Here is a 25,767-nt window from a genome sequence, read left to right as displayed (position 1 = left end):
TGGTTTTTAACATATTGACAAAGTTAAATAGATTAAGACACTTAAGCCTTACATTGCCTGTTCAAGATGGGAATACTGTGCCGTTATGCCGCTTCGCCGTTGTGTATAAAAAGTAAGAGGAATGGGAGGACAGAGTTGTCACATCTTTAAGCCGGCAACGGAGGTTTTAATAGCGCCGAAACAGTCAGTATGTTTACATGCACAGTTAAGTTGAGCTATGGTCATAGCTTGATTAGGACATTTAACTGGACTTCTGTTCTAGTCCCAGTATACAAGCACCAGGGAAAAATAGATCTATTGACAGAAGTATGTCCGACAACTCCATGGTAGGTGGAGATATGCCCCCTTTCAGCTAGTAGCTATTGGTCCTTCTTTCAGTTGACCTATGATGTCACATACCAGACAAGTTAGCAAGCTGCAAACAGGTTGCATGTCAAACGGTGACAACATGTAAAACCTTTCAGCGCTGCACATTTCATAAGTGCACTATGCTTTAATTTGGATGTTGATGTTGTCTTGTTTTCTTCCTTTCTTCTTCTTCTTTTGAAGCTTTATTCTACGAATTTATGCAGTTTGACTTCCAGGTCAAAGCACAGTGCAGAGACTATGGAGCATGTGCAGAATGCCTAGACCAGTTCAGGTTTGGTATTTCAGGCGATTTGAAAAAGCCATATTTCAGAAAACTGCAATGGAAACACTTTTGGGCTTATATAAGTCACATGATTCTATGGCTATGTGTTTGTTAGTAGGAACTGGCTCCCTCATGATGCAGCAGGAGCTACAAGAGCTGTTATTGCATCACATAACTCTTCAAAAGTTGAGCGGATCATCCAGAAGTTTTGAAGCCATGATTCCTCTGTAAAACCGTGGACTATCACTTACCAGAAATCCCTGATACATGGCCACTCCCACGTATAAGGGGCTTGCCTTTCCGTCATCGGTCCCATAACACGCCTACATCGCCTTCGATTTGAAATAATGACAGCTAGTGAGGTGGCTGCAAGAGAAATAAAGCTGCTAATGTTGACATCCATCACCATGCTTCTTGGAATGTTATCGCCAGAGGAGAAGTCGCATAACATCACTCAATAGAAACGCAGTCATCTTGCGATTGTGTTTTATCAACATTTTGAAAATATTGCTTAAGTTTTGCTTAAATCTGTAAGGAAACCCACCTTCAGTTGAAGGGGGGCGCTGTTGTGTTAAAGTCATGCCTCTTTTGCTTCTGTGATGCTGGCATGCTGTCTGTAATCACAGATTGGGAAGGCATGATGCTGTCATTGTTTGGTTCTGTGTAAAAATGCAAAGGAGGCATGAAGAAGGAACTTAGTAGCAAACTTATTGTGCGATCTCTGTGTAAAAGGGCTTTAGAGGAGGGTGTAACTGTAATTCTGTTTTCTCTCTTTCATTACTTCGTCCTCTTTGCTATGATCTCAGCTGTTCTTCTCTCCATCTTTCTCACCTCGTGACACTTCTTTCTCTCTTCATTTTCAGTCCTGTTCGACAGTCCACATGAGCGTCTCCAAACCCCCGCCGCCCCCCTCCACCTCCCACCTGGCTATCCCCCATCCTCCACCTCCACCCCTTCCTCGTCCGCCTCCTCCCCCTCGGCGACGCCCCACTCTGCCGGCCCACCCCCTCCCTCGCCGGTCAAGATCTCTATGCAGGAGCACTTTGCCATCAATGTGTGCCCAGGCCCCATCCTCCCCATCCCACAGATCTCAGACTTCTTCCCACGTTTCCACGACTACCCCTGCACGCCACCGCCCCCGAGGGAGAAGAAGATCCTTAAAGAGGAGACTTTCAACGGGGAGACGGGCGGAGGATACAAGGATGGGGAGAGGAGGGGGGACAATGACGGAGACAGGGAGGAGGCTGTGGACTCGGATGATGATGACAGTGAGTTTAGTGGTGCAAAAGTTTCGTGCATGTGTTTATCCATGTGAAAATTACACGGCAAAAACAAACACTTCCAAGTCTCTGGAGAGGAATCTTTTCTCCAGCATTTTCTTCAGACATGTGCTCGTGGAGTAATTGTGGAGTCAAGCATTTTTCCAGGAGTGTCTGTCACTCCCACTTTGTTTGACACAGCGGCTCCAATGATTTATTAGACAATGTAGCGATAGTGGAACTCAGCCTGCAAAGTTTCGGCTCGTTCCCAAACAGTAATCAAACAAGACAGATCAATTCATATTAGGCAGCATCATGGTTTTAAGAGGCCATCTGCTACAAATATGACTCAGAGCTTTTGAGTGTGTGTGTGTGTGTGTGTGTGTGTGTGTGTGTGTGTGTGTGTGTGTGTGTGTGTGTGTGTGTCCCTTTACCAGCAGTAATTGCCATGCTTTGTGTTGTTTTCAGCCTACCTGGGAACACTGGAGTTCACCCTGCTCTTTGATCAAGAGAACAACTGTCTTCATTGTACTATTCACAAAGCAAAGGTACGCACGATATCAGTATCTTCCTCATATAAACAGGATTCTGTCTGTCTGTCTGTGTGTGGTTGCATAATTCCCCTTGATGTCCCAATGAAAACCATTTTCCTGTTATGCTTTTTGCACAAGACTGCTCTCTCAAGCTTTTAAAAGTGTTCACCACACACCCTCAGCAGCTTGTCAATTCCACACTGTATCATCTCATGGCACTGTGAAATGTTAAGAGAATGTCGCTCTGCCATATTCCGTTTGGCCATCGTACAAGGACACATGCCTTTTATTACATATTGTGTACTGTCATGTGATGTTAATTATGTAAATCTCACTCACAACGGTTCCCTTGAGGACAACACACAGGAGTCAAGGATGGTAGGAAACAGTGGCATGGAAAGAAACAGCCAGGAGCACTGTGGAGATGTAGCTACAGTAGAGGAGGTCTGTCACATCCGCTGTCTTTTTCTGACCCTGTCAGTTGTGTGAAGTGTTGGAGGGCATGATGACGTCACCTTTGACACTACAGTATGCGTGTGTGTGTGTCTGCTTACGTCCACAGGGACTGAAAGCCATGGACTCCAATGGACTGGCTGATCCATACGTCAAGCTCCATCTTCTCCCCGGGGCTAGCAAGGTCACTGCGCCAACCTCACCTCCATGGCAATTAACACAACATGCTACCACACTGGGCAGGTCTCAGGCACTGACACCAAAGTCCCACATCACACAGAAGCTTTAGACTATGGATGTGAGATTCGCTTATTTTGTTTTCAATAGGTGGACACTCATTAATTGGTAACTAACAGGTCAATTTTTAAGGAAAACAAGATGAAATACAAAATGTCCGTTCCTTTTGTCTGGAGCTCCATTGAGAGCTTTAGCGCCACAGTTCAAAACACTATCCATTTAGAGTTGGTGAAATTTTATACATATTTATTTATATATATATATATATTTGAAGTGAAATATGTTAACTGCTAGGCAGCCCTGTGGTTGAAAGCAGGCACTTATCTGGGGACAGCTCTAGCGAGGCCAACAAATACAGGGACTGTCTCCAGAAACAGGGATATCTGGTTCCCCTACACTAGTCCCTCGGCCGCTCTGCACCCAGTCGGGTGGGAGCTAATGTTAGTGAGCAGCAGCACTCATTTGGTAGTCAGCTGATCACACCTTCCCAGTGACAGGACACATTGCTGCGGGAACATTATGGCCACCCTCCTGTCTCCCCCAGGTTGACCCGGTGAGTAAGCGGCTTCGTTATGAATGCAAAACCCCTTGAGCATCGTTAACTATGTTAGCACCACTAGTGCTGACACTGCTACTGACACTGCAGAGCTAACAGTAATAACAGTCAACAAAGCTGAAGGGGTTTTGCTCAAAATTGAGCTGCTTACTTACGGGGGTCAACTGGTGGTAGACTGGAGGGTGGCCACAATGTGGGCACTGTCCTGATCCAACACTGCTGTTAATGGCAACCAAATGGGCCACGCTGCCATTGAGCTAGCTCCTATCACACTCAGGTTGGATGCTGTGCAGTAAACTGAAGATTATCAAAATGAACCTTTAGTTTTAACTGTAACAAGTCAAAAATGGTCTTTGCTGGTAACCGCTTAACCTGCAGTTTGTTGTTATATGCGACCAAATGGTTCATGTCGCTAGCTAGCTAGCTCTTACCAGACTAGAGGTAGTGGAGTGTAATGCAGTAAACTGCAGAGCAAAAAAATTAACTAATAGACCAATATGTGCGGCTGGTCAACAATATTCCCTGAAAAAAGGCAACATTTTTACCCATTTTCCAACTAGAAAAACTAGATATGACTCAGACATGTTGATTCAGACAAAGGTAAAAACACTGAAAAGACTCTTGACAAAAAAAACAAAAAACGTGGCTGTGGGTTAAATTAATGTGTCGTCTCGAGCCGTTGAGCGGAGAGCATTTCGGTTGGTTACCGCCTAATGTGGCTCATCTGACGCTCCGCTTTATGGAGCACAAACACGTTCAGGTCTGCTGCACCGCTCTTGTCTTGTTTTCGGCTCAAGCAGCAGGGAAGATAAGGCTCGCCCCAACAGTGACAGCACATTGCAACCTGTTGTCGGCCATTTTGGCTCAAGGTTGACACAAAATGAGGTTATGATAAGTACAGGGGGGGATGGTAAGCCAAGATAGGTTGAAACGAGGAGAGCGTCTGAGGTCTAAGGTGCTAACAATAACAACGTCTGGAGGGATTTTTTGTCCTCCAGCCTGCCTGTGTCTGTCTTCTCCTGCATTGTTATCGCTCTCCTTTCCCTACTTTCCGCCCCTATCTCTGTCTCTATCTCACTATCTGCCTGTGACCCTCTTTGACCTTGAAATACCAACAGTGTGCAGAGAGAAGGGAGACAACTGAGAGGGAGAAAAGGGGGGAAGAGAGGGAGAGAGTGGAGAAAAAGGAAGGAGGGAGAGACAGATGAGGGGAGAAGAGCAGCAGGTGGTTGTCATGGAAACAGGGAGGATTGTTACACGGCTCACGTCAACAGGCGAGTGTTGATGGGGGGGCGGGTTGAGGTGGTGATGGTGGGGTGGGGGGGGCAGCAGAGAAAGCGTCAATGAGTAGGTAAGTACCCATGAACAGCATTTGTTAAATACCCACCAGACGGGGGCCCACATCACCGGAAAAGTGGTAGCATGCACGTGCAGAAGTGACACACACCTCGTTCAGACTCAGCGTTCAGATATTGCAGTGAGTAATCCACAAGACAAAAATGTGTCTGCGAAAGAATTGAGTTGTCAAAATAGTGAGAGCAGAGGCGCACGTTTCCTCTGGCCACGCGCCTTTCCCCACCTCTCTCGCCCTCCTCCAGCTCACGCTCTCTGACCAGTCCAACACACACTGCAACACATGCGGCACATGACCTTGCAGACACATGCTAAGGCTTTAGTCACAGTCACCCAGAGAAACTGCCTTCATCCGTCCCTCCTTCTCTATCACCCCCCCTCAGTCTCACACAAACATGTATAAGGACAGTGCAGGAGACTCTGTGTTGTTCATTTAATCTTCCCATTCCTAGTTAAGGTGCATGGAAAATTCACACACAGACTTAATCCACAGCTCTGGGAAGCTGGGATTGAGAGAGAAGGAGTGAAAAAAAGCAGAAAGATCCACACAGGCAGATGGAGAGAAAGACGGGAGAGTGTGATGGACAGATGGAGGGCTAGAGATAAAACATTTAGAAACAGATGCAAAAGCGCCAGTGTAGAGGGAAAACGTAGTCAGGGAGTGACAGAGGGCAGGCACAGGGAACTGGTGTTTAAGTGTTTGTAGATGCATGCAGTCAGAAAACCAACCCGATTCAGTCAATCAGGAGCGACGATTCTTTGCGAATTTTTGTCGCTGGCACACATATAGCTGTGCAACACCGCTGCAAGACGTGACTCTGCCCGGTGAAACATCTCCTCCTGTGCATTAATGAATCAAACAAACAACATGAATTGGAAGACACTTGTTCCCTTCATGGTGCTGGCTCTGGAGGGGGTGACTCTTGGAGATAAAGCCAAAAGTTTCCAGCTGAAAATGGAGAATGAAAAGGGGGACAGTGACGGGAGGAGAGGGAGTGAGGGGAAGGCAGAACAATGGGATATGGGGACAAAAACAGAGCAGGAGAGAGAAGATGGAAGAGAGGGCTCAGCATCTGGCCCTGAGGCGTTAGCAAGAGGCTGACTGTGGCAGAAAGGAAAAAAGAGAGACGAACGAAGATGAGGTGTTTATCTGCAAAGCTTCAGACATGAGCAAAAGTGTTTGGAGAGAATAGTCTACACACTTTCTCTTCCAGCCGAGGGCACGTATAGATAATTAAATGTGCATAAACATCAGTGGTTCAAGATCTTTTACTTGAATATGAATAGCAGTACCATAATTTCAAGAAAATATACTCAGCCTATTCTCGTTTCAAAGTCATCATATACTGATGATTTAGCAGTGCTTTCGGAGCAACCCACCTTTCACATCCGCGTGATGCGCATGATCTGCTGCCGTTTGGAACCTGTCACGTCTGCTTGATATGCCCTCTGGACAGCTGAGAAGGCGGCTGGACACAATCGTCTGCAGTGTTACAATGTGCCACCGGAGGGCACCTGCCCCGGCAGCATGATACACAAACAGTCAGAGTCAGTTGAGAATGTGGCCAAATGGAACCTGTCGTGTCTGCATAATACACCGCTGGTCGGCGTTGGGTTGAAACGCTGTCTGTATCGACGTAAGAGCATGAAGGTCCCCATAGGGTGGCCAAGAGGGGTGGTGGATAGATCGAACAAATCCCTGACTTTCATGTGGGGGCCTGGTGCTTGATTTCCATCTGAATGTGATGTGTTTTTCTACATCTAAGCATTTGCTTTTTTTTCTAAACCTAAACGTCTGTGCCAGCATGTGTGTTTGTTGATGTCCCGGTGTTGGTTGCCATGTGCTTGTGTTGTCCAAATGTAGCCATTTGCACTATAATCCCACTGTGTGCATTTGTTGCCATCTCAGTGTCAACAGCTGATGCAGAAGGACATCTAGAATGTAATATGGAACTGTTAAGCAGCAGTATGTTATGACTTGGGATGAGAACCTGTTGAATACTGTGATACAGATTAAAGTTACTTTAGGAAAGGTATCACAGTATTGATACCAAAGAAGAGTCAAATGAAAAGTATTTGATATGCAAGGATGCACTATGACTCAGTCTGTGTTGGTACTGACGCATTACAATGAATACAGCATTTCATAACTTGTAGAGATGGAAATATTTCCAACTAATTTACGTACTGTTGGAATATTTTAAATATGGGGCTGTAGATGCTCCATATTTCTGTTATTGTCAACAAATCCCATAAAAAGACCAAAATCAACAATTTGTTAGTCCTTCTCTCAGTACTCTTAGACTTCTCCGTGCAGAGCTTTGGCACTCAGCCTGGAGCTAAAGTGTTCCTACTGAAGATGCAAATCTTTGAAAATGGGTCACAAATACATAATTTCAAATAAATAACTCCCTAAAAGCCTGGCACAGTCATTTAGATCAAGCGTTACTCAAGCAGGAGTGAGGCTGCAGTCACAGCTAATCTGGCATTGCGGCAGAAATGCCACTTCTTCCGTTCATAGGAATGGTTGTGGCTGCAGTGGTGGGGCAGTTTGGGAGGACTAAAACATAACAGCAGTGGGCTGAAGCAAAAAGCCAAAATAGATTGAACTTTTTGAGAAACTTTCGTTGTCCCGCTACAGTTGCCAATCACATAACCGGTGATAGGACTGGAAAGACATCTGCAGTCCACAGCAACAATTAATACTTTCACTTTCCATCATTAAATATTTAATTGAGTAAAAGAAATTAAGTGTGTTTGAACAGTTAGATGTCACTAAATCCAGTAAGACCTTTTTTTTAAAGATTAGTTTTAGGGATTTTGCTTATACTTGATAGGACAGATATCAATATGAACGGGGGAGAGAGAGGGGATGACATGCAAAAAAGGGCAGAGACTGGAATCAAACCAGCAGCCGCTGTGGCAAGGACTCTTCCTCCGCACGTGGGGTGCACACTCTACCTTACTGAAATACTGGGCGCCCCAATCCAGCCAGATAAATACGTAGTTGCTGAGATGGGGAGATGGCTTTCACCCTACACTCCCTCAAAAATGGGTCATTTAGGTGACACTCCCGCATATTCCGTCTCAGTGCGGGGTATTGGAGTATTTTTTAGTGGCGGTTTAATATACATTAAGTATTTATCAGGACAGTCTATTGACTGGAAATAAAGCAATGCCTGTGGCTCATTGATCTGTTTTTAAAGATTTAACACATGTAGGTTGGTTTAGTGGTAATGAGCCTGTGAGAATAGATGTATTATATCGTCTGTAGCTCAGAAGGGAGCTCTAAAATCTGCAAAATAAAGTTGACCCTAATGACTGTCTTTAATACACCGAGCAGCCACTATGAAGGGTGGTGCCTTTGGGTCTAACTGATGCTCCTACAGTTTCCATGCCGCAGTAAATGACGTGCAGTGGGACTTGCTGAACAAGTTAGCTTTTTGTATTTGGATGATGTTCTGACAGCAGTGCCTGCTGGAGAAACAACTGTTTGTCCAAGTAAAGAAGTGTCAGTTCTGTGTGTCTTAGGTGTCATTCCTGGGGTTCATTGTCACCGCAGGAAACATCCAGATGGACCCTTCAAGGTCAAGGCAGTCATGGCATTATTCCTTATTAGTTCGTTTAACAGAGGCCATGCATAACAGTACCATTGAACCAGAGGTGGCTATATTATCTGTGGCCCCTGGCCTGTCTCTTTCACCTATAAACAGCTGCAGTGCTTCCTAAGGTCCGCCACTTCCTGTTGCCTTCACTGTCAGGCACCACCCAAAATCCTGGTCAGTTTGGAGGAGTATGGTCCTGCTGGCTTTTGACTTGGGACATTTTGGGGCCCTGATTTAGAAGTTTTACCTGGCTGCCTCCACCCACTTCCTCATCAGCCTACTGGCATATATACCAGCCCACAGCTTCCTGCCATTTTCTCTCTCTGCTTGAGTTTTGGCTGTTATAGCCACCCCTTTTTGGACACCTGCTCATTGGCCTGATACCCTGTTTGGCTAATCTCCCCTGTCTGCCTGGTTCTGAGTTTGCTTGTTTCAACCTTGAGAATACTTGAACTTCATATTTTACAGTACTGATCATTTGGTTTCAGACCTTTTTTTTTTTTTTTTTTACAGGAAGTGCAATACTAAATCACTGGAGGCACTTTTAATAGATTTATTCACAATAATGGATCTTTATGGTGACGTTAGTGGTCAGGAAATATTGGTCATATTAAACTTATACAGCAGGCCTAATGCTGTCAATTCTTAGTTTTCCAGTCATACCCAATTTATGCAGTTTAAGACAGGACAGGGACCCCAGTATGCAGAAATATTTAAATACACTTTTTTGATAATGGCAATGCCACTAGCATGGTTGTTTAATATTATACTCATGTCTTCACTTCGAAATGGAGCCTATTTCACAATACCTGCAGAGCTGAGAATATCAGATGGTATGTTGAAATGTCTTTCAATGATTAACAATACATTTATTTAACATGTTTATGCATATAAAGTGTTGATAGTGATATAAGTCAGAAAGTAAATTGTTGTACAGGATTCCATTTAAGGGCCGACCATAGACCCTTTCATGGGCCCCCTTTAGCCCTGGGCCTGGTCATGTGTAACCTTTCACCCCCCTGACGGTGGACCTGTCTATGGCACAGAGTAATAAGCTACTTTATATTAAGCCTTTGCTGAAAAGATTATGTTATTATGATGACTTAGGTGTTGGTTTTGGTCTTTCATTGATCATTTTTCACAATTAGAAAAAAATAGTATATTACCATATTTATCTCTAGTGTATTGCATATTATACTCTCACTACAGATGTTTTAAATCTAAATCTGCAGAGTCACCATCATCTGCAGCTGTGAATTAAATTTAGTGGAGCAGAAGTAAGGTTGCATAAAATTGAAACACTCAAGTAAAACAGAAGCACCTCAATTCTACTTACAGCACTTAAGTAAATTCTTCCTACCACTGAAAGCCTCTCCTGAAGCTCAAAACAACCAATTAGTTCTGCCTTTGGCTCTATAAGGTCTTATTAACCCACATTTTTTGACAAGAATGTGTCTAAAAATTCATCATTACAGTTTTGGCTAGTGTGGATTAATGTACTTAGGGAGTCAGTAAAAATGCATTTTATTTGGATGCACTCCCAATTCCTGGAAGGCTTTATAAACATTAAAATACATACAAAAGAAAATCCAAAATAAAAACTTAAACAAGACAAACACGTCCTGAAGGCAGTGGTGGGGAATGAGGCAGCAAGTGGCTGCTAACTTTATTTATGGATGGTGAAGCTATTAAGGGCTCGTGGGCATTTCCTCTCCTGGAAAGCTTGAATTTTTCATGCCGACTGTGTTGTGCAGCTTAATTGGCTGCTGTGTTGTGTTGTGTTTCAGACAGGGTGCTTGTTTTTGGAGGTCTTATCATGTCGGGGAGGAGACAGACGGACAGGTGAGACGAGGGAAGCCTTGCGTCCTCTCGCTCTCCTCTGCAAAGTAGGCAGCAGATGTCTGCGATTTCCTGAGGGACAGAGATAAATGATGTTTCTACACTCTTTCTCTCCTTCCTTCTTGATCTTTTGGTGTCACTGGTTTTTTTTCCTTTTCATGATCTTTTATTCTCTTTTCTCTCATCCTGATCTGATTTTGCTCCCTCACCTTTAAAACATTTCTTCTTTTGATCCTTCCCTTCCCATGATTTTTATGCCTCCATGCTGGTGATAGAGGAGTGGAGGCATTATGTTTTTGGGTTATACTTATGTCCGTCTGGCCCATTCTTATGAATACGATATCTCAAGAATGTCTTTAGAAAGTTTCTTTAAATTAAGCACAAATATTCCATTGGACTCACGTATAAACGTATTAGACTTTAGTGGTCATAGGTCCATGGTCAAGGTCCCTGTAATCCCGTCTGTCTCATTCTTGTGAATGCAATATCTTAAGAAAGACTTGAGGGATTTTTTCAGATTTTGCACAAACATCCACGTGGAGACGAGTATGAATTTACTAGATTTTGGTGGTCATAGGTCAGCGGTCAAGATCTCTGTAACCTCATCTGTCTCATACTTGAACGCAGTATCTTAAGAAAACCTCTGAGGGATTTTTTTCTTTTCAAATTCAAACGTTTGAATAGACTCAGGGACGAGCTGATTAGATTTTAGTGGTCAAAGGTCAAGGTCACATTAACCTTGCATTTGTCTCATTCTCGTGAAAGCGATATCTTAAAATATCTTGAGGGAATTTCTTTAAACTTGACACAAACATTCAATTGGATGATACAGTGGGCTGATTAGAATTTGGTGTTCAAAAGTCAAGGTCACTATGACCTTGCAGCCGTCTCATTTACGTGAAGACAATATATGAAGATGGCCTTGAGGGATTGTCCTCAAATTTTGCACAGAAGTTCACTTGGACCCCATGATAAACTAACTGATTAGAATCAGGTCAAAGGTCAAGGTCATGGTGAACTCATAAAGCATGTTTTTGGCCATAAGTCAAGAATTAAAATGCTCAAATTTCACTTAAATGTGTCATAGGATATAATAGTAAAGGTCTGACGTTTATATCCAAGAGGTCAAAGGTCAGCAGTGACATCCTAATGTTCTGCAAAAACACTTTTCTGGCCATAACTCAGCATCATATCTCAGAACCATTTGCTCGGATACTGAATTACTGACATTAATCTTGGGTGTCCACCTTTAACCCTTTGAAACCTAAGCAAATTGTCTTGATTTCTTCCAAGAACATGGTAAAAGGGCCATTAGCAACTTAAGAAGAAATGACCTAAAAGTTAGTAAAATAAATAAATAATTAAAATTAAAATGTACGTAAAGTAAAATAAAAGGTACAAGAAAATTAACAAAAAATAGGTGTAATAATAATATTAATAATAGTAATAGTAAAATAAAATAAAAAGTCTAAAATAATTCTAAATATAGAATTATGATCATTACAAATGTGTTTTGCTTTTTTAAAAATGTTTTAAATAACTTCACAAATCTGATTTCTTGTAATTTGCACAACACTTCTTGACAAGTTGCTCATTGCCTTTTTTTCTTGTTTTTAAAAGGAAAGAATATAAATTTGCTCTTTTGAAGGATTAAATATTTGTTAGGGTGTCAGAAATGGTTTCAAAGGGTTAAACTGTGCTAATTGTATAGAAGATGTGTGTGAAGCACCTGTTCTTGCAGAAATGGATATAAACTGTAAGTGCAAGTAAGACTGCATGTCTAGTCTTTTCATATTTCTTCTTTGTCTTCTCAGGCAAACAAGCTACGCACAAAAACCCTGAAGAACACGCTAAACCCAGTGTGGAATGAAACGCTGGTGTATCACGGCATCACGGCCGCAGACATGACCACCAAAACGCTCAGGTAGGTGCTCCTCTCTGAATCTTCCTCTGACCGCCAATTAGCAGTTTTCCCCAGACAGAGAGCCAAATGACCAGTTTATTATGTGGAGAATGAAGATCCATGCTTTCCATTTCTCCCGTGAACTGCCAACAGCCATCTCTGCTTCCCAGTGGGCTTTTCCAGGTAATTCATTATTTCAGCCGGGCGGCGCCAGCCAACTGTTCTACTTGCTGTTGCTGCGGTAACCGCTCAGGTGTTGGCTGAGTCTCCTCCCCCTTCCTTTCCTACTGTGCGCTCCATATGGAGTGATTGAGGTCAAGCGTAGCCATCTTGGCCCAAAAAGTCTGATACACCCGTGTCACACCGCATGTGTAAGTGGATTCAGAGACGGTTTTGTTTGTTCAGTGCGTACAATCAGTGTCAGTTTGCTCAGCAGATTCATAATAGGGTCGGATGGTATTGTTTATCCTGAGGAAACACGAGCTCACACATGCACGACTCCCGTCTGCGCCACACACACAAATGCGAGCAGTCAGGTGTGTTCTCATCCTCGTGTGTGTGTATGTCAAGGGCAATCACTGGCAGGAAAGAACATGCATGGCCCCTCCCCTGTACGTAGGAAACAAATAACACACGTCCTTGAGCTTTTACAAACACACACATTCGGGAATAACATTTACTCTCCCTCCCTAAACACACACTCACAGCGAATGAGGAGTCACCCCTCAAACTAGAGGAAACCCACCTGACCTCTGTTCAAGGACATAGCCCACAGACACAAAGCAGCATGGGGGCTCTGGGATGCCAAAACCAGGAAGAGGAGGCAGAGTGTGACCAGTGTCAAGCGAGAGATGAATAGAGAGAGAGAGGTGACTGCCAAGATCAACAAAAAGAGCAGGAGGAAAAGCGTGAATGATGTCAAGTGACAGATAAGGTGGTGTGGAAGGCGAAACGAGGGAGGCCAAGACTGAGGAAGATGAAAGAATGGCGGGATGGAGAGAATCCATGGCTCTATAGAAAGCGAGAAATTGGCTCACAGAGATGGGTAGAGTGATGAATGAGAAAATTCACTTAGCTTGAGAAAAGAGGGTGAGTGATGGGGAGGAGTTTTTACTCAAAGGGGAGCCCAAAAAAACGAAAGAATGAGGACAGTAAAAAATCCGTGAGACAGCAAACGAGCAGGAGTGAATGAAACGCTGTCTGACAGCGAGGAACGCGGGGACAGCACGCGACAGACAGAGAAAGATAAAGAGAGGAAGAAAATCTGCTCAAACTCTCAGTGGATGTGTTCAGGCGCCAGCATGATACCTCAGCCAACAGACAGACTTTGTTCTCATTACTCCGCAGAAGGCAGCGAACAGTCAGAGAAAAGAGAAGCAGAGAGGGATCCCCGGAGAGATGTTTACTCACCGGGTTGTGCCCGCACTGCCGGTCCCAGCAGGGCGCCAAGGCGGGGATGCTGTACTCTTTGATACCTGTGCTCTGTGCACTGCTGAGCGGCAGGACTCTGTCCAGACTCAGCCTCTCCGTAGACCTGCCTGAAGACGTGGACGGTACAAAGTTTACAGTTGAACTGAGCCACACTGCAGTCAGAGCAAACCCATTCAATTACAGCATAATGTGTTTCTAAGTGAGAACAGTGATTATTTCTAAGCTGTGTTTTAATTCAGGTTTAATTGTAATCTTTGCCTGCACTCCTGGTAGGTTTGGTAACACCTGTGGCTTTGTGACTTTTTGAGCAGCTAGTTTGTCAGAAATACAAATTCCATTTATGCAGAAAAAGACAATAATCATACTTAAATATTATTTATGCTCAACAGTAGATATGTTTACAGGGATGGAAGGAGCCTTCCCTCCTACTCTACATTTGTTCATTTGTATTTTTGCATGTTTTCTGAAAGCTTAAAGATATCGACAAATGGAGCAGTACCACCAGAGCTTGTCGGGACAGTTTAGTGTAGTTCAGGCGAGATACAACAGTAGGAGAGGACTCAGAAATTTAAAAAAGGAATAAATCAATAAATCAATAATATAGTGAAAAGAATTTTCTGTCTACATGTAGCAATTTAGCCCTGCGATAGTCTGGCGACCTGTCCAGGATGTACCCCGCCTCTCACCCAATGACAGCTGGGATAGGCTCCAGCCCTCCCGTGACCCTTACGAGGACAAGCCGTGCCAGACAATGAATGAATGAATGAATGTAGCAATTTATTCCATGGCCTCACAGACCACCGCCGTCAACAACACTGCCGTTGAAAGGTGCATTATTTGAACCTCCTCCACCTTCACCTCCTTTGTTATTGTCTGGAAGTTTTGACACGCTCTCTAGTGCCAACAGGTGGATGCATCTATGTCAAAGTAAAGACAGCATGGAAGTATGTGGCATTTTCAACCATCGATATGAAGGGATTTCATTACCATACATAAATGGAGTATGAATGAGCCTTAAGCTGTTTACATGGCTAATTACAACGAACATCCCACTAATACCCCTGCTTACATGTAGCCATGCATTACCGTGTGCTAACATGGCATTTGTCATGTCAAAATATAGAAAACTGAGAAAGCTGGAGCAACCTTTTCCCATTTTGCTTTATTGCATCAAAATCGGATTTTGCACTTCTAGAAGTTTCCACCAGTTGCACACTTGTTTGACTGTGCAAACAAACCCTCCCTCTTTCATTCTTTCAACCACCTTCTTAAAAATGTCTGAGTTGCACAATTTTCGTATATTCAAAAGCCTGTGAACATCCAAGTCTTTCATAATGATTAAAAAGTAGATATATGTCTTCTTCCAACCAGAAATGTGGGTTTTTTGGGGGGGCACAGCCTTGCAAAGTATTTGCTAAGAAGTCTGTGTACAATGCACAGAGCTGACCATAAACAGAAAAGAGACCATGTGTAGCAAATTGTAGTAAAAACCCCAAATGTGACATATTCTGGATGTGCTATATAACTGTCTAAAGCTATAACTGTCTATATAAAAGTCTAAATACCACTAACCCTTTGAAACCTAATAATTTGATTGGTTTGATTCCTTTCAAGGAAATCAGAAGGCAAAGAGTAACTTTACAAGAAATGACCCAAAATATTGCCAAGTATCAAGAAAATAACATTAAAAGAACAAAAAAACATGAAACAAATGAAACAAGAAAATGGGCAGAAAAAGTGCCTAAAATGATTAATTTATTTTTTTTCCTTTTATAACATAATTTTAAATACATCATTAAAATAATTATATATACCCTTTTCCGTTACTTTTGAAATGGATTTATTTATTTCTCTTCTTCCTCAAGTCATTTTTCTTGTCACCTTTTGCCTTTTTTTTTCAATTTTCAGGACATTTCTTGCCAAGTTGCTCATTGCCTTTTTTTCATGTTTTCAAAATACATCAAACCAATTTGATGGTTTCAAGGGTTTAAATGCTTGTGAAAGGCATCTGAATGCAACACAAGAAAACTGATGTCAATCCAGGTTTCAAAGGGTTAAAACCTGAATAATGTCAGCATATCCCATTTCTTAATCAGAAAAGCTAAATTCTTAAAAAGACCTCATTTGGTATATCTAAATGAAACATGCTGTTAACACGATCTGTATCACAATCAGCATATGGTCATATTCACAATAATAGTGGAATATTAGTGTGCATGCAAATTCAGTCATTGTGAGGCAGCAGTACTTGAGATGCTTGGTTTGCATTGGCAGTGACTTAAAAGAGTGAACAGTGAGGCTATTGTTGTGCTAGATTTTACACATGCATTGTTCCCTGAGAATCCTTTGTACTTAGGTAGACAACCTAAATCCACCCTGGAAATGGTGGACTCCGTCACTACCAATAACAACAACGATATAGAGCAGTAAATACTGCATCAAAATACATAAACAGGCTAGTGCATAGAACTGCAGACCATAAATAGCATCAAAAAAGGGGGTTTGATGTCATCAAAGTCTTTTTATGAGTCTTTAAGCAGTTACTTACCGTTTGGTTCCTCAGCCCACATCAGAGACCATGATAAAAGCTTGAGTGTGGCCAAAAACTTTTGAGTCATTAAAAGATTCTTTGGCGTCAAGTCCATTCTACTGCACCATTCTTTGTCCTGAAGGATAAATGCTGTAAAAAGATTTATGCAGTGTGTAAAGTGGAGGGAGAGCACTGGTGTTTCTGCATTTATTTATTTATTACGCCATTCATTCACTCATTTGCAGTTACAATGATTATATAAAGCCATTATGCCGAAGTAAAATGCACTTAAATAAAAATGGATGGCTAAATAGAGGCTGGTTATGAAATGGCTTGGAGAAAGGAAAATCTCTCAAAGTTGTAACAGCATTCTTTTTGTTATATTCTGTGTTCAAGTATTCCTTAGTGTGCAGAATGTATCTCTAGGGGCCACTGGAGGTCTAGTCTGTTATTAAGAATGAATCAGCTGAGTAAACTAATAACTACTGTCCTCAATTCAGACTTCACGGTTGGCCTCATACCAGCTAATCCTTCAATTGGTGCAGGAAGGCTGCCGGAGGTGCTCCAGTCTTGAGTGAAAAATCAAGCCAAGTGGAAGTTATTTAGTCTGTTCTTGAGTCGTAAAGCACTATTGTCTCATTTGAACGAAAGTTCTCACTGATATCCAGTAAAAATATGGGCTTTTTTTAATGCTGATATTGAGAGAAATTTCTAGAGAATATCAAAAACGTGAGAAAGAGCAGATTTATCGGTCAGCTTTGAAGTGTTTAGTTGAGACAGATTGAGTTGCTCTGAGGATTGTTTTATTTTGGCGAGGCCGACATGATTTTGAGATAAGGTCCAGTTTCTCTATCAGCCACTTCAGTCTGCCTCCGCCTTTGGGCAAATTTCAAATGATTTAGTACGGCAGTGACAACGATAATGTTGCGCCTCAATCCCTCCCCTCATTTAAATGACTCAACGCTTTAACAGCGCCTTTTAAAAGATGCACAGAAAAACTGAGGTGAATTGTACACTCATGACTTTGGGGAGAATCTCAGCTTTAAGACTTCCTTTGGCTTTAATCACTAAAACGATTATCTGTGTGTGTGTGTGTGTGTATGTGTGTGTGTGTGTGTGTGTGTGTGTGTGTGTGTGTGTGTGCGTGTGTGCGTGTGTGCGTGTGTGTGTGCGTGTGTTAAAAGACTACCATCATGATGTCAGTGCCAGGTCTAGTCTCTCCCCCTCAATTTCTTCCCTCTATCGCTCCCTCCCTCTGTCAGGTTTCGTAATAGACTCGCACTGTCCCCGGCTGTGGCGAGATAGGGACAAATATAGGACTTGATTTGGTGTTGGATTGAGGGTGAGGCTGAGATTGGCTACTGGATGCCTCAGGTGAGACGTATAGTCGGGTACTGATATGGTCAGGAAGAAGGAAAAAAAAATCTCTGATTAGCTGTTAGATGTCTCGATAAGAATGATGGTTTTGGTTGGGGTTGCTTTCTTTTTGCAGTGCTTGTGGCAATGTCTGTCTGTCCATCAGTTCACATCATGTCCGGCCTGTCTTATCTCATCAACTATTGGATGGATTGCTGTAAAATATTTTGCATACATTCATTGTCCCAAGATAATGAATTCTGCCAGCTTTGGTGATCCTATTTTTTTTTTCTTCAGCGCTGCCGTGAGGTTTACATCTCTAATTAGGATTGGAAATATTGGATGCAGCCATAGAATGTCCGACAGACCCCCCCCCCCCTCTAATATTGATCTAGTGCTCATTTATCCAACATTTTGATTTATACCAAAACATACTAATGGCTTATTCGGCAAGCCGATTTAATCAGCCAATTTTATCTGCCATAATAATTGTTATTGGCAAAAAGTAGGCCGATGGACACCGATGTTAACACTTTTATTTTTCCTAATAAAGTGCAGAGAACATGTCTCAGTTATACTTAGAAATAATGTCCCCTATTTATTCAGTGGAGGGCAGTCCGACTCCCAATGTTAGCATTTAGTGCAAGGCACTGCTGTGCGTTCTACAGCCTCGCAACGCTGCATGATGGTAGTCTCTAAAGTGCATGGTGCAAGTGCATTTAGAGTGTGTTCAGTGCTACTGTTGTTAGTTAACTGGTGAGCCTGCAGCTGACACACCGTAACTCACAAGGCAGATTCGGAAAATTGGAGAGCTAGTGGTTTCTGCTAAGAGTAATGTAGTAATCAGTAATGTCACTGCAGCAAATGTAGAGGGACATTTAAGAAGCAAAACTAAAAATAGTACTTATGAACTTGTAAGAGGAAACAGAACAAAACTTTTAACTTCATGAATCAACACAGTCTCTCTTCATGGGAAGTGGGACAGCAGCTCTGCTCTGCTCTGCTCTCTGCTACGTTCACACTTTAGAGAATGTATTATTTAATTTAGCCACTAGCCATTCGTGCGTCACTATGTGTGTCACAGGCAGAGTGTACAATTGTTGTGACCCCGTCTATGAAGGCGCATCTTTAGCCTCCTGCAGAATGTAAGATTTTTGCAATCTTAAAAGCTTAGTGCAAGATAGTCTGTGTGACATGGATCTTAATAAACTTGGGTAAGACATTAAGTTTGGTGTATGCAGACTGTGCGATGACATCACCTACTGAATCCAGATAAGACCTACGTCCAGCAGCGCCAATACACAAGAACGAAACGCCGTCAGCGTGCATCATTCATCTACGCCGCTGTAGTGGTGGCCAACTTGGCATGCCAATTTTGCAACAATAGCTCGGCTTAAGTATTAGCATCTACCAGCATTTAGCATTCACCTGCAGAGTCGTGCTGATCAGTGCATCATTTCATGCTGCATGTCTGGTGGTATGTTAGACATACCAATAGACATGCAGCATGAGGGGCAGGTGTGGGCTATTGCTGAGAACATCTGGACAAATTGACCTTGGGTCAATCCTGGTTAAGACAGAGCCAAGAAAATGCAAATAAGTTTTCACTTCCTACAACGATGACGATGACCACCCTAGAACCTCTTTCGCTGTGCGAATTTGGACCCCCATTTAAGAGACATGACCAAAGATATCGCCACGTTTCCGTCATGATGGTCATTTTTCATCTAAGACAGCCCAAAATTTCACAGTGTATATCGGGCTTAACTATCTGAATAACTCGCCCTTTAACTTGCAGGCAAATTCAGTGCCAATCTCACTGTAGATCAGATTTTTGTTGGTCAGTGACATTTTCTGATGCCTCAAAATAGCAATACACTTGCAATGCACATGACTACACCTAATTTTTAGACCTACTTGCCCATGGGCATAAGGATGGGCATTGCTACCAAACAGTGTGTGAGCTGGCCATGAAAATGACAACTGCGTCAGTCTGAAACTAGTAATGAGAGTTTCTCTGCAGTCTGTGGCGCTTTGTGCAGGTGTAACATGGGCTCCTTAATCTTGTATGAAGTAATCACATGATTGGTATTCAGCAGAAGGCTCTTTCGAGTCTTAAAAAAAATGTTATCTGATATTGACGTTGGGTTTGTGTCTCATATCTAGTATATCTAGTATATCTAGTATGCATTGCTGGGATTTCCCCCATATCAGTCTAGAGTATAATTTTAACTAGCCATGCAATATATTTTTTAAAATATTAATGTCTTAAATATTTTACTGTAACATGCAAATTGACTTGAACTGTTCAATTACTATTTAGGAACATGAGGTGATTGCCAAATGTCGGAGACAGAGTTAAGCCTTTAATCACACAAATCCCTAAAACATGGAATACGAAGCAATATGGCATAACAAAGCGGGATTATTTATTTATATTTTAAATACCAATGAGCTCCACATTACATGGCTGTGATCCTAATGAAAAAAATATTTCTACTTGTTCGAGACCATTAAGAAAATAACATTCACAAGTACAGACACCATGCAGTGTTAAAACACCCTGATAATCTAATGTAACTCATGAGGCGGATTTTGTCACCGACACCACGCTAAATTTGGCACCGCAGGTTGAACAGATTCCACGAGCATCTGTTTGGGTTTTAGAGGAGGTCTACAGGCGGAGAGTTGTGGGAGAGGGTGCGAAGAAAACGGATGGAGCGTTTGCACTGATGAAGCCAAAAAGTTTTGGGCGGAACTGGTGTCACATTTCAACAGCAACCTTGGTCTCATCACAAGACACCCTGCATGTATGACAGAGCAAAGGCATATAAATCATCTGACAGCAGTGGTCATGAGTCAGAGTTATTCTGAAGCTCCTGCTAGTGATACTCATCCGTTATGACTAAAAGGCTGGAACCAGCATGTCAAATGTCCAAATGTCAGGGGGACAGGAAGAGAACAGGAAGAGGGGGAAGGTGTGTGTGTGCGTGTGTGTAGGGAGCCAGAGAGAAAGGTTGAGAATAGAGAGTGAGGAGCGAGAAAGAAATCAAGAGCAGTGACAGTCCATCTGGGAATATGTGAGCACAGAGGGAATATTGTAGCAGGTGATGGGCTGTGAAGACTGTACTGTAGCTGATGGAATTTTCACCCTCCATCAAACAGCAGCATCAGTTTAAATAAGTGCGCTCTGTGGAGGAAATCATTTTACAGAACTATAGCTATAGACAAAATACTGATACAATTGTCTCTTTATAAATTTAGAATGCAACCGAAGAGAGATTCATGCATGGCTGTCAACTTCTGTTTTTCTTTGGGTATTAGAGTACATCTTCAGAAAACCCTGAAACTACAATATGTATAACCAACAAAGTCTCAGAAATTTGAAAAAAAGTGACACAACCTCTTAGCAAAGCATGATGTGGTGGTGGACATGAAATGGGATAAAAATACATGCTGGCAACATAAAAACAATGCCAGTGCAAAGTTTATTACAAGTGGTCGCAGTTTGAAACACTTGGTTAACTTGGATAACATTCTGAGATGGATGCAGTCTGGTTAGGTTTGTGAAAGCCTTTTTTGCATTTGCTAAAGTTCAGAGAACAAAAAAATACATATGGTATTGCATATGTATGAAGTATTATTATGGTTATATTTAAGAAAAGACTGGTTTCGATTAAATAACTATACAGGAAGTGAGTGACATAAACATACTTTTCATCGTTATGTACCTGCATAACACCTTGCTTCCACACAGTTTTTGTTTGTGTCTGTATTTCCATATAGTATATAGTATATGGAGTACGACCCTAAAATTTAACGCCATGACATGCATCTCTTTACAGATGGATAGAAACGCCACAGCAGAAATGGCAGAAAAGTTAATTTTGGGTGTTTTCATTGCTGTTCAATCTTGTGGAATACATGTATGGAGCAGCACAGAGACAAAAACAGGACCAATGATTCATGGCAACAAATTAGCTTGGAGGTTGGCCCATCAGGTGTATAGCCAGTTTTGAAAAGTATATGAGTAGTATATGCTACTAATCTTAGGTAGCAAAACATGCAGATGAACATTTCACTCAGAAAAAAATGTGAGTGCCGGGATGTTTTTCTGAAGGCTGATGTTGAAGTTTGCGTGGCCCTGTTTCCCATCAATAAGCCTATGGGATTTTTCCATTGGATTTTGGATTATTGCCAAAAATAAACTTTGTGGAACACAAATATTTATGATATTCACACGTTTTGTTCAGCTAGATCATTTCATGAATGAACATTACTTTAAGGATTTTTGAAACCTAAATGCAGTTGCAAGAAGCACAAAGCTAATGTTAGGCTATAAACAAACTACCACCACTACGAGATAGTAAATCCATGTTCAGCACAGTACGGCTCAGCCACTTGATAGCAGCTGTCTTTTTAAAACACATAAAAGCTTCAAAGTTCTGAGTGGGGTATTTACTGATGTATCTTATGTAATGGAACAAAATGTGAAAGTCTTCTCAGCTTGTGTTAAACTCAGACCTTATTTCAGGCTTCTAACCAAAAACCCATTGACTTAGAGACAAGGGAAAGAGAGGTGCTGAAATGCAAACTCATTTCCAGGTTTTAGGATGCATTCCTGGAGTACTCTATTACATTTATCAATCTGTTAGCTAATTTGTTCTAATACCAACGTCCTGTGGCATAGTGCATATGGTCTGTCCGAAATTTGCTATAAAAGTCTACTCGAGGCAAATCACAGACTGGAAAAAAAAGTCCTTGTCCTTGACTTTCTCTTTTTTTTCACTTATTTCATGTGTCCACCATGATAAAAGATACTCTTTAACTTTGCATTTACATTGTTTTGGGGTTGCTAGCATGTAATTTTAACACGTTTTGCGCACCACCACATAATGCGCTAAGAGCTTGTGTTGAATTCATTTTCTTGTTTCCAGACCAACCAGGCTGGTATAACACAGTGTGCATGCAAATGAATTGATAGCAGTCATTTTAATTGGTTTTACCTTTAGACAAAACAAAATCAATGTCCTCTCAACTGATTACCTGCTTCAAACAATCTCTGCCCTCTTACATGCTTCAATTACAACACATTAGTGTCTGCTGGAACAACAGCAGAGATTGAAAGCCTTTGGAAACCTTCTCTCTCTCCTCAGCAGTCACACAACTTCTCATCATTCACGAGGCCGCTCACGTGAAACCACCGGGAACCTGTCTTCTGTTGCAGATGGAGGAGCTGATTGATTGTTCAGATGCACTTTGGATATATTTGGCACAGTCTACGCTCGCTTCACAATAATGAGTGGAGCTGAGCGGCAGCGGGGGTTCATCTGTAACTTTTCAGTGACTCACCTGCTTCTCTCCTCTGTATCTCTGCATTTGTATGCGCGTCTGCGTGCAAACAGGCTGTGCGTGTGTGACATGGACAGACTCGGACGAAATGAATTCATCGGCGAGGTGAGAGTGGCTCTGAAGAAGCTGAAAGAGGGCGAGAACAAGCGCTACAATATGGGCCTGGAGAGAATTGCACAGGTAGGCACATTATGTGCATGTGTGCTTGCACATACATACAAAATGGGTTTCTGTGGACATATATATCAAGATGGGTCCTATTTCTATTGAGCATGTTTGCCTGGGGGCTATCAGTCATCAATTCAAAATGCATTCTAATGTGTAATAGATATGCACCTGGAGGCTCTGTAGGCTATAACCATGATGTCTCTCTTTCTCATTTCAGAATAAAGAAGCTAACAATCAAACGGTGGAGCAGGGAGCAGTCGTGGCAGAGGAGGAGGTAAAACTATCATCAGCGTTATCATCACTGATCTTATTATTACTGCCTTCAACCAAACACGGCTCACTGTAATTTCCTATTACTCCTATAGCTGATACATTTTCTTATCTTTTAAGCAATTGTAATTTATTTTCTATTTTCACCTCCTTTAAAGGAAAAAACGTTTAATTAGGCATCTTTAATCAGTATTTGTGTCTGAGGCATGAAGTCTAATAGACTTGTGTGAAGGGAAACTACTCACATGACTACATACAGCAACATGTTGTAAATTACACCAAGGCTGCCGCTCCAGTGTTTTCCTCCTCTGGTGGTCCCTATCTCATTGCTCTTCATGATTTTAGAGACAGAGGCTAATAGCTTTTGGTCTCTGATTAGACTCAGTTTATGGTTCAGGCTGGAGATTAGAAGGAGAAAGGAGCAATGTCGTTTTGCTGGCCTTAGATAAAGCCTTTAATTACAAGCTTTAATTTGAATGCTCCTGTTGCCCATACAACTAAAACACTATATCCTAGGAAGTGAAAATGTTGTAGCAGTTCACAATTATTTTAATCCAATTTTAGTTACATTGTCTATAGCCGCTGCCAGAGGCATTATGTTTTTGGGTTGTCCGTCCGTTCATATGTATGGACGTACATTCGTCCATACATCTGTCCGTACATCCCATTGTCATGAATGCATATCCCAAGAACACCTTGAGGGAATTTCTTCAAATGTGTCATATACTATCACTTTGATTCAATGATAAGCTGATTCCATTTTGGTGGTCAAAGGTCAAAGACACTGTCACTGTAACTTTGTCTTTCTCATTCTTGTGAATGTGATATCCCAAAAATACCCTGACAACATTTTTCAGCTTTTGCAAAAACATTTACTACTCATTGGTGAACTATAGAGATTTTGGTGCTCAAAGGTCAAGGTCACTGTGACCTTGTGTCCATCTCATTCTCTTGAACCTGATATCTCAGAAATGCCTTGAGTTATGGCATTTTACACAAATGTCTAATAGGATAAAATGATGAAGTGATGACATTTTATGGACAAAAGGTCAAAGCTCAACTTCACCATCAGAATGTTCTTCAAAAAGACTTATTGGCGTTACTCAAAGACATAACTCTAACTAGATCTGAGGAGATCTACAAGCGGAGAGTTGTGGGACAGAGTGAGAAGAAATACTGAATCAGTGACATTAATTAAGGTCTTGAGGGAATTTACCTCAAATTCAAATCCAAAATCCAGTGAATTGATTGGAATTTTGTGGCGAAGGTCACTGTGAGATCACAAACATGTTTTTGCTCATAACTCCTAAGAATTCATCTGCTTATTGTGAAAATGTGTTTACACAAATCTCTAATAGAATAAAATGATTTAGTTATGTCATGACATAAGGTCAAGGGTCAACTTTACTTTGACATCATAGTGTTCTGCCCAAAACACCTTTCTGGACATTACTCAAAGTCATAACTCGGGAACAGAAGGGGAGACATTTGGTCACTGAATTGGTAACACTAATCTTCGGTGTGTCCACTTTGAAACTGTGCTGATCATACAGATCTTCTGTGCTGCCAGGGGAAGATGTGCGTAAAGCATCCATGTTCTCACAGACATGGATGTTAACTGTAAGTGTAACTTGACTAGTGCATGGAGGCATACAATTGTGAGACGGCAATTCCAGTTTATGATGCTTTGAGTGAAAAGTGTTCTGAGAAACTTTATTGACCCTGCCGCAGGATTTCCCACTGTGTGCTCACTGAAGAGGGAAATGTCAGGTTGAAAACAGGTGCTGTGTCTGACACCGTTGTTTTCTGTGTCCCCCAGCGCGGCCGCATCCTGGTGTCACTGTGCTATAACACAGAGAAGGGCTGCCTGCTGGTTGGGATCATACGCTGTGCCCATCTGGCTGCCATGGACTCCAACGGTTACTCTGACCCCTTCGTCAAAATGTAAGTCATGTCTGATATTTATGAACAAACCTGATATCCAACAAGTTCAGCTATTCTGCATTTGCAGTTTAGAGTGGTGTGCTGTTCTTGTAGTACAGTGAAAAGTCCAGGTGTGTAGGTTTATTTCTACCTTGCATTTTTCTCACAGAGTAAATGTCTCTGTGAAACTATATGCTGTGCACTCGCCACCTGATATTATATATTATAGACATTCAGGCAATAATTTTTAGATTAATTAATTGAAACGCTTCTCTCTGAACTAAAAGTACACAAAAAAGTCACCTGGAATAGCTGTATCAGCTCCCTGTATTGGGATCAAAATTGTTTTGCATGAGGACTAGTTTTTC

General features: G+C 42.0%; 1 protein-coding gene across 1 annotated transcript in view; it reads left to right on the top strand.

Moving 5' to 3' along the window:
• Positions 1 to 25,767, top strand: part of doc2g (double C2-like domains, gamma) — a 124,411-nt gene that overhangs the window by 71,150 nt on the left and 27,494 nt on the right. Inside the window, 8 exon segments of the mRNA XM_088075419.1 lie at positions 1,495 to 1,564; positions 1,567 to 1,899; positions 2,359 to 2,438; positions 2,986 to 3,060; positions 12,281 to 12,390; positions 23,092 to 23,218; positions 23,424 to 23,480; positions 25,296 to 25,420. Coding sequence (XP_087931545.1) covers positions 1,513 to 1,564; positions 1,567 to 1,899; positions 2,359 to 2,438; positions 2,986 to 3,060; positions 12,281 to 12,390; positions 23,092 to 23,218; positions 23,424 to 23,480; positions 25,296 to 25,420 — 959 coding nt within the window. The 5' untranslated portion in view covers positions 1,495 to 1,512.

The sequence above is a fragment of the Plectropomus leopardus genome, chromosome 3 (assembly GCF_026936395.1).
Source record: "Plectropomus leopardus strain MGB_pleo_1.0 chromosome 3, ASM2693639v1, whole genome shotgun sequence".
Taxonomy (NCBI): Eukaryota; Metazoa; Chordata; class Actinopteri; order Perciformes; family Serranidae; genus Plectropomus; species Plectropomus leopardus.
The sequence above is the reverse complement of the archived record's forward strand: the minus strand, read 5'-3'. Positions and strand labels throughout refer to the sequence as shown.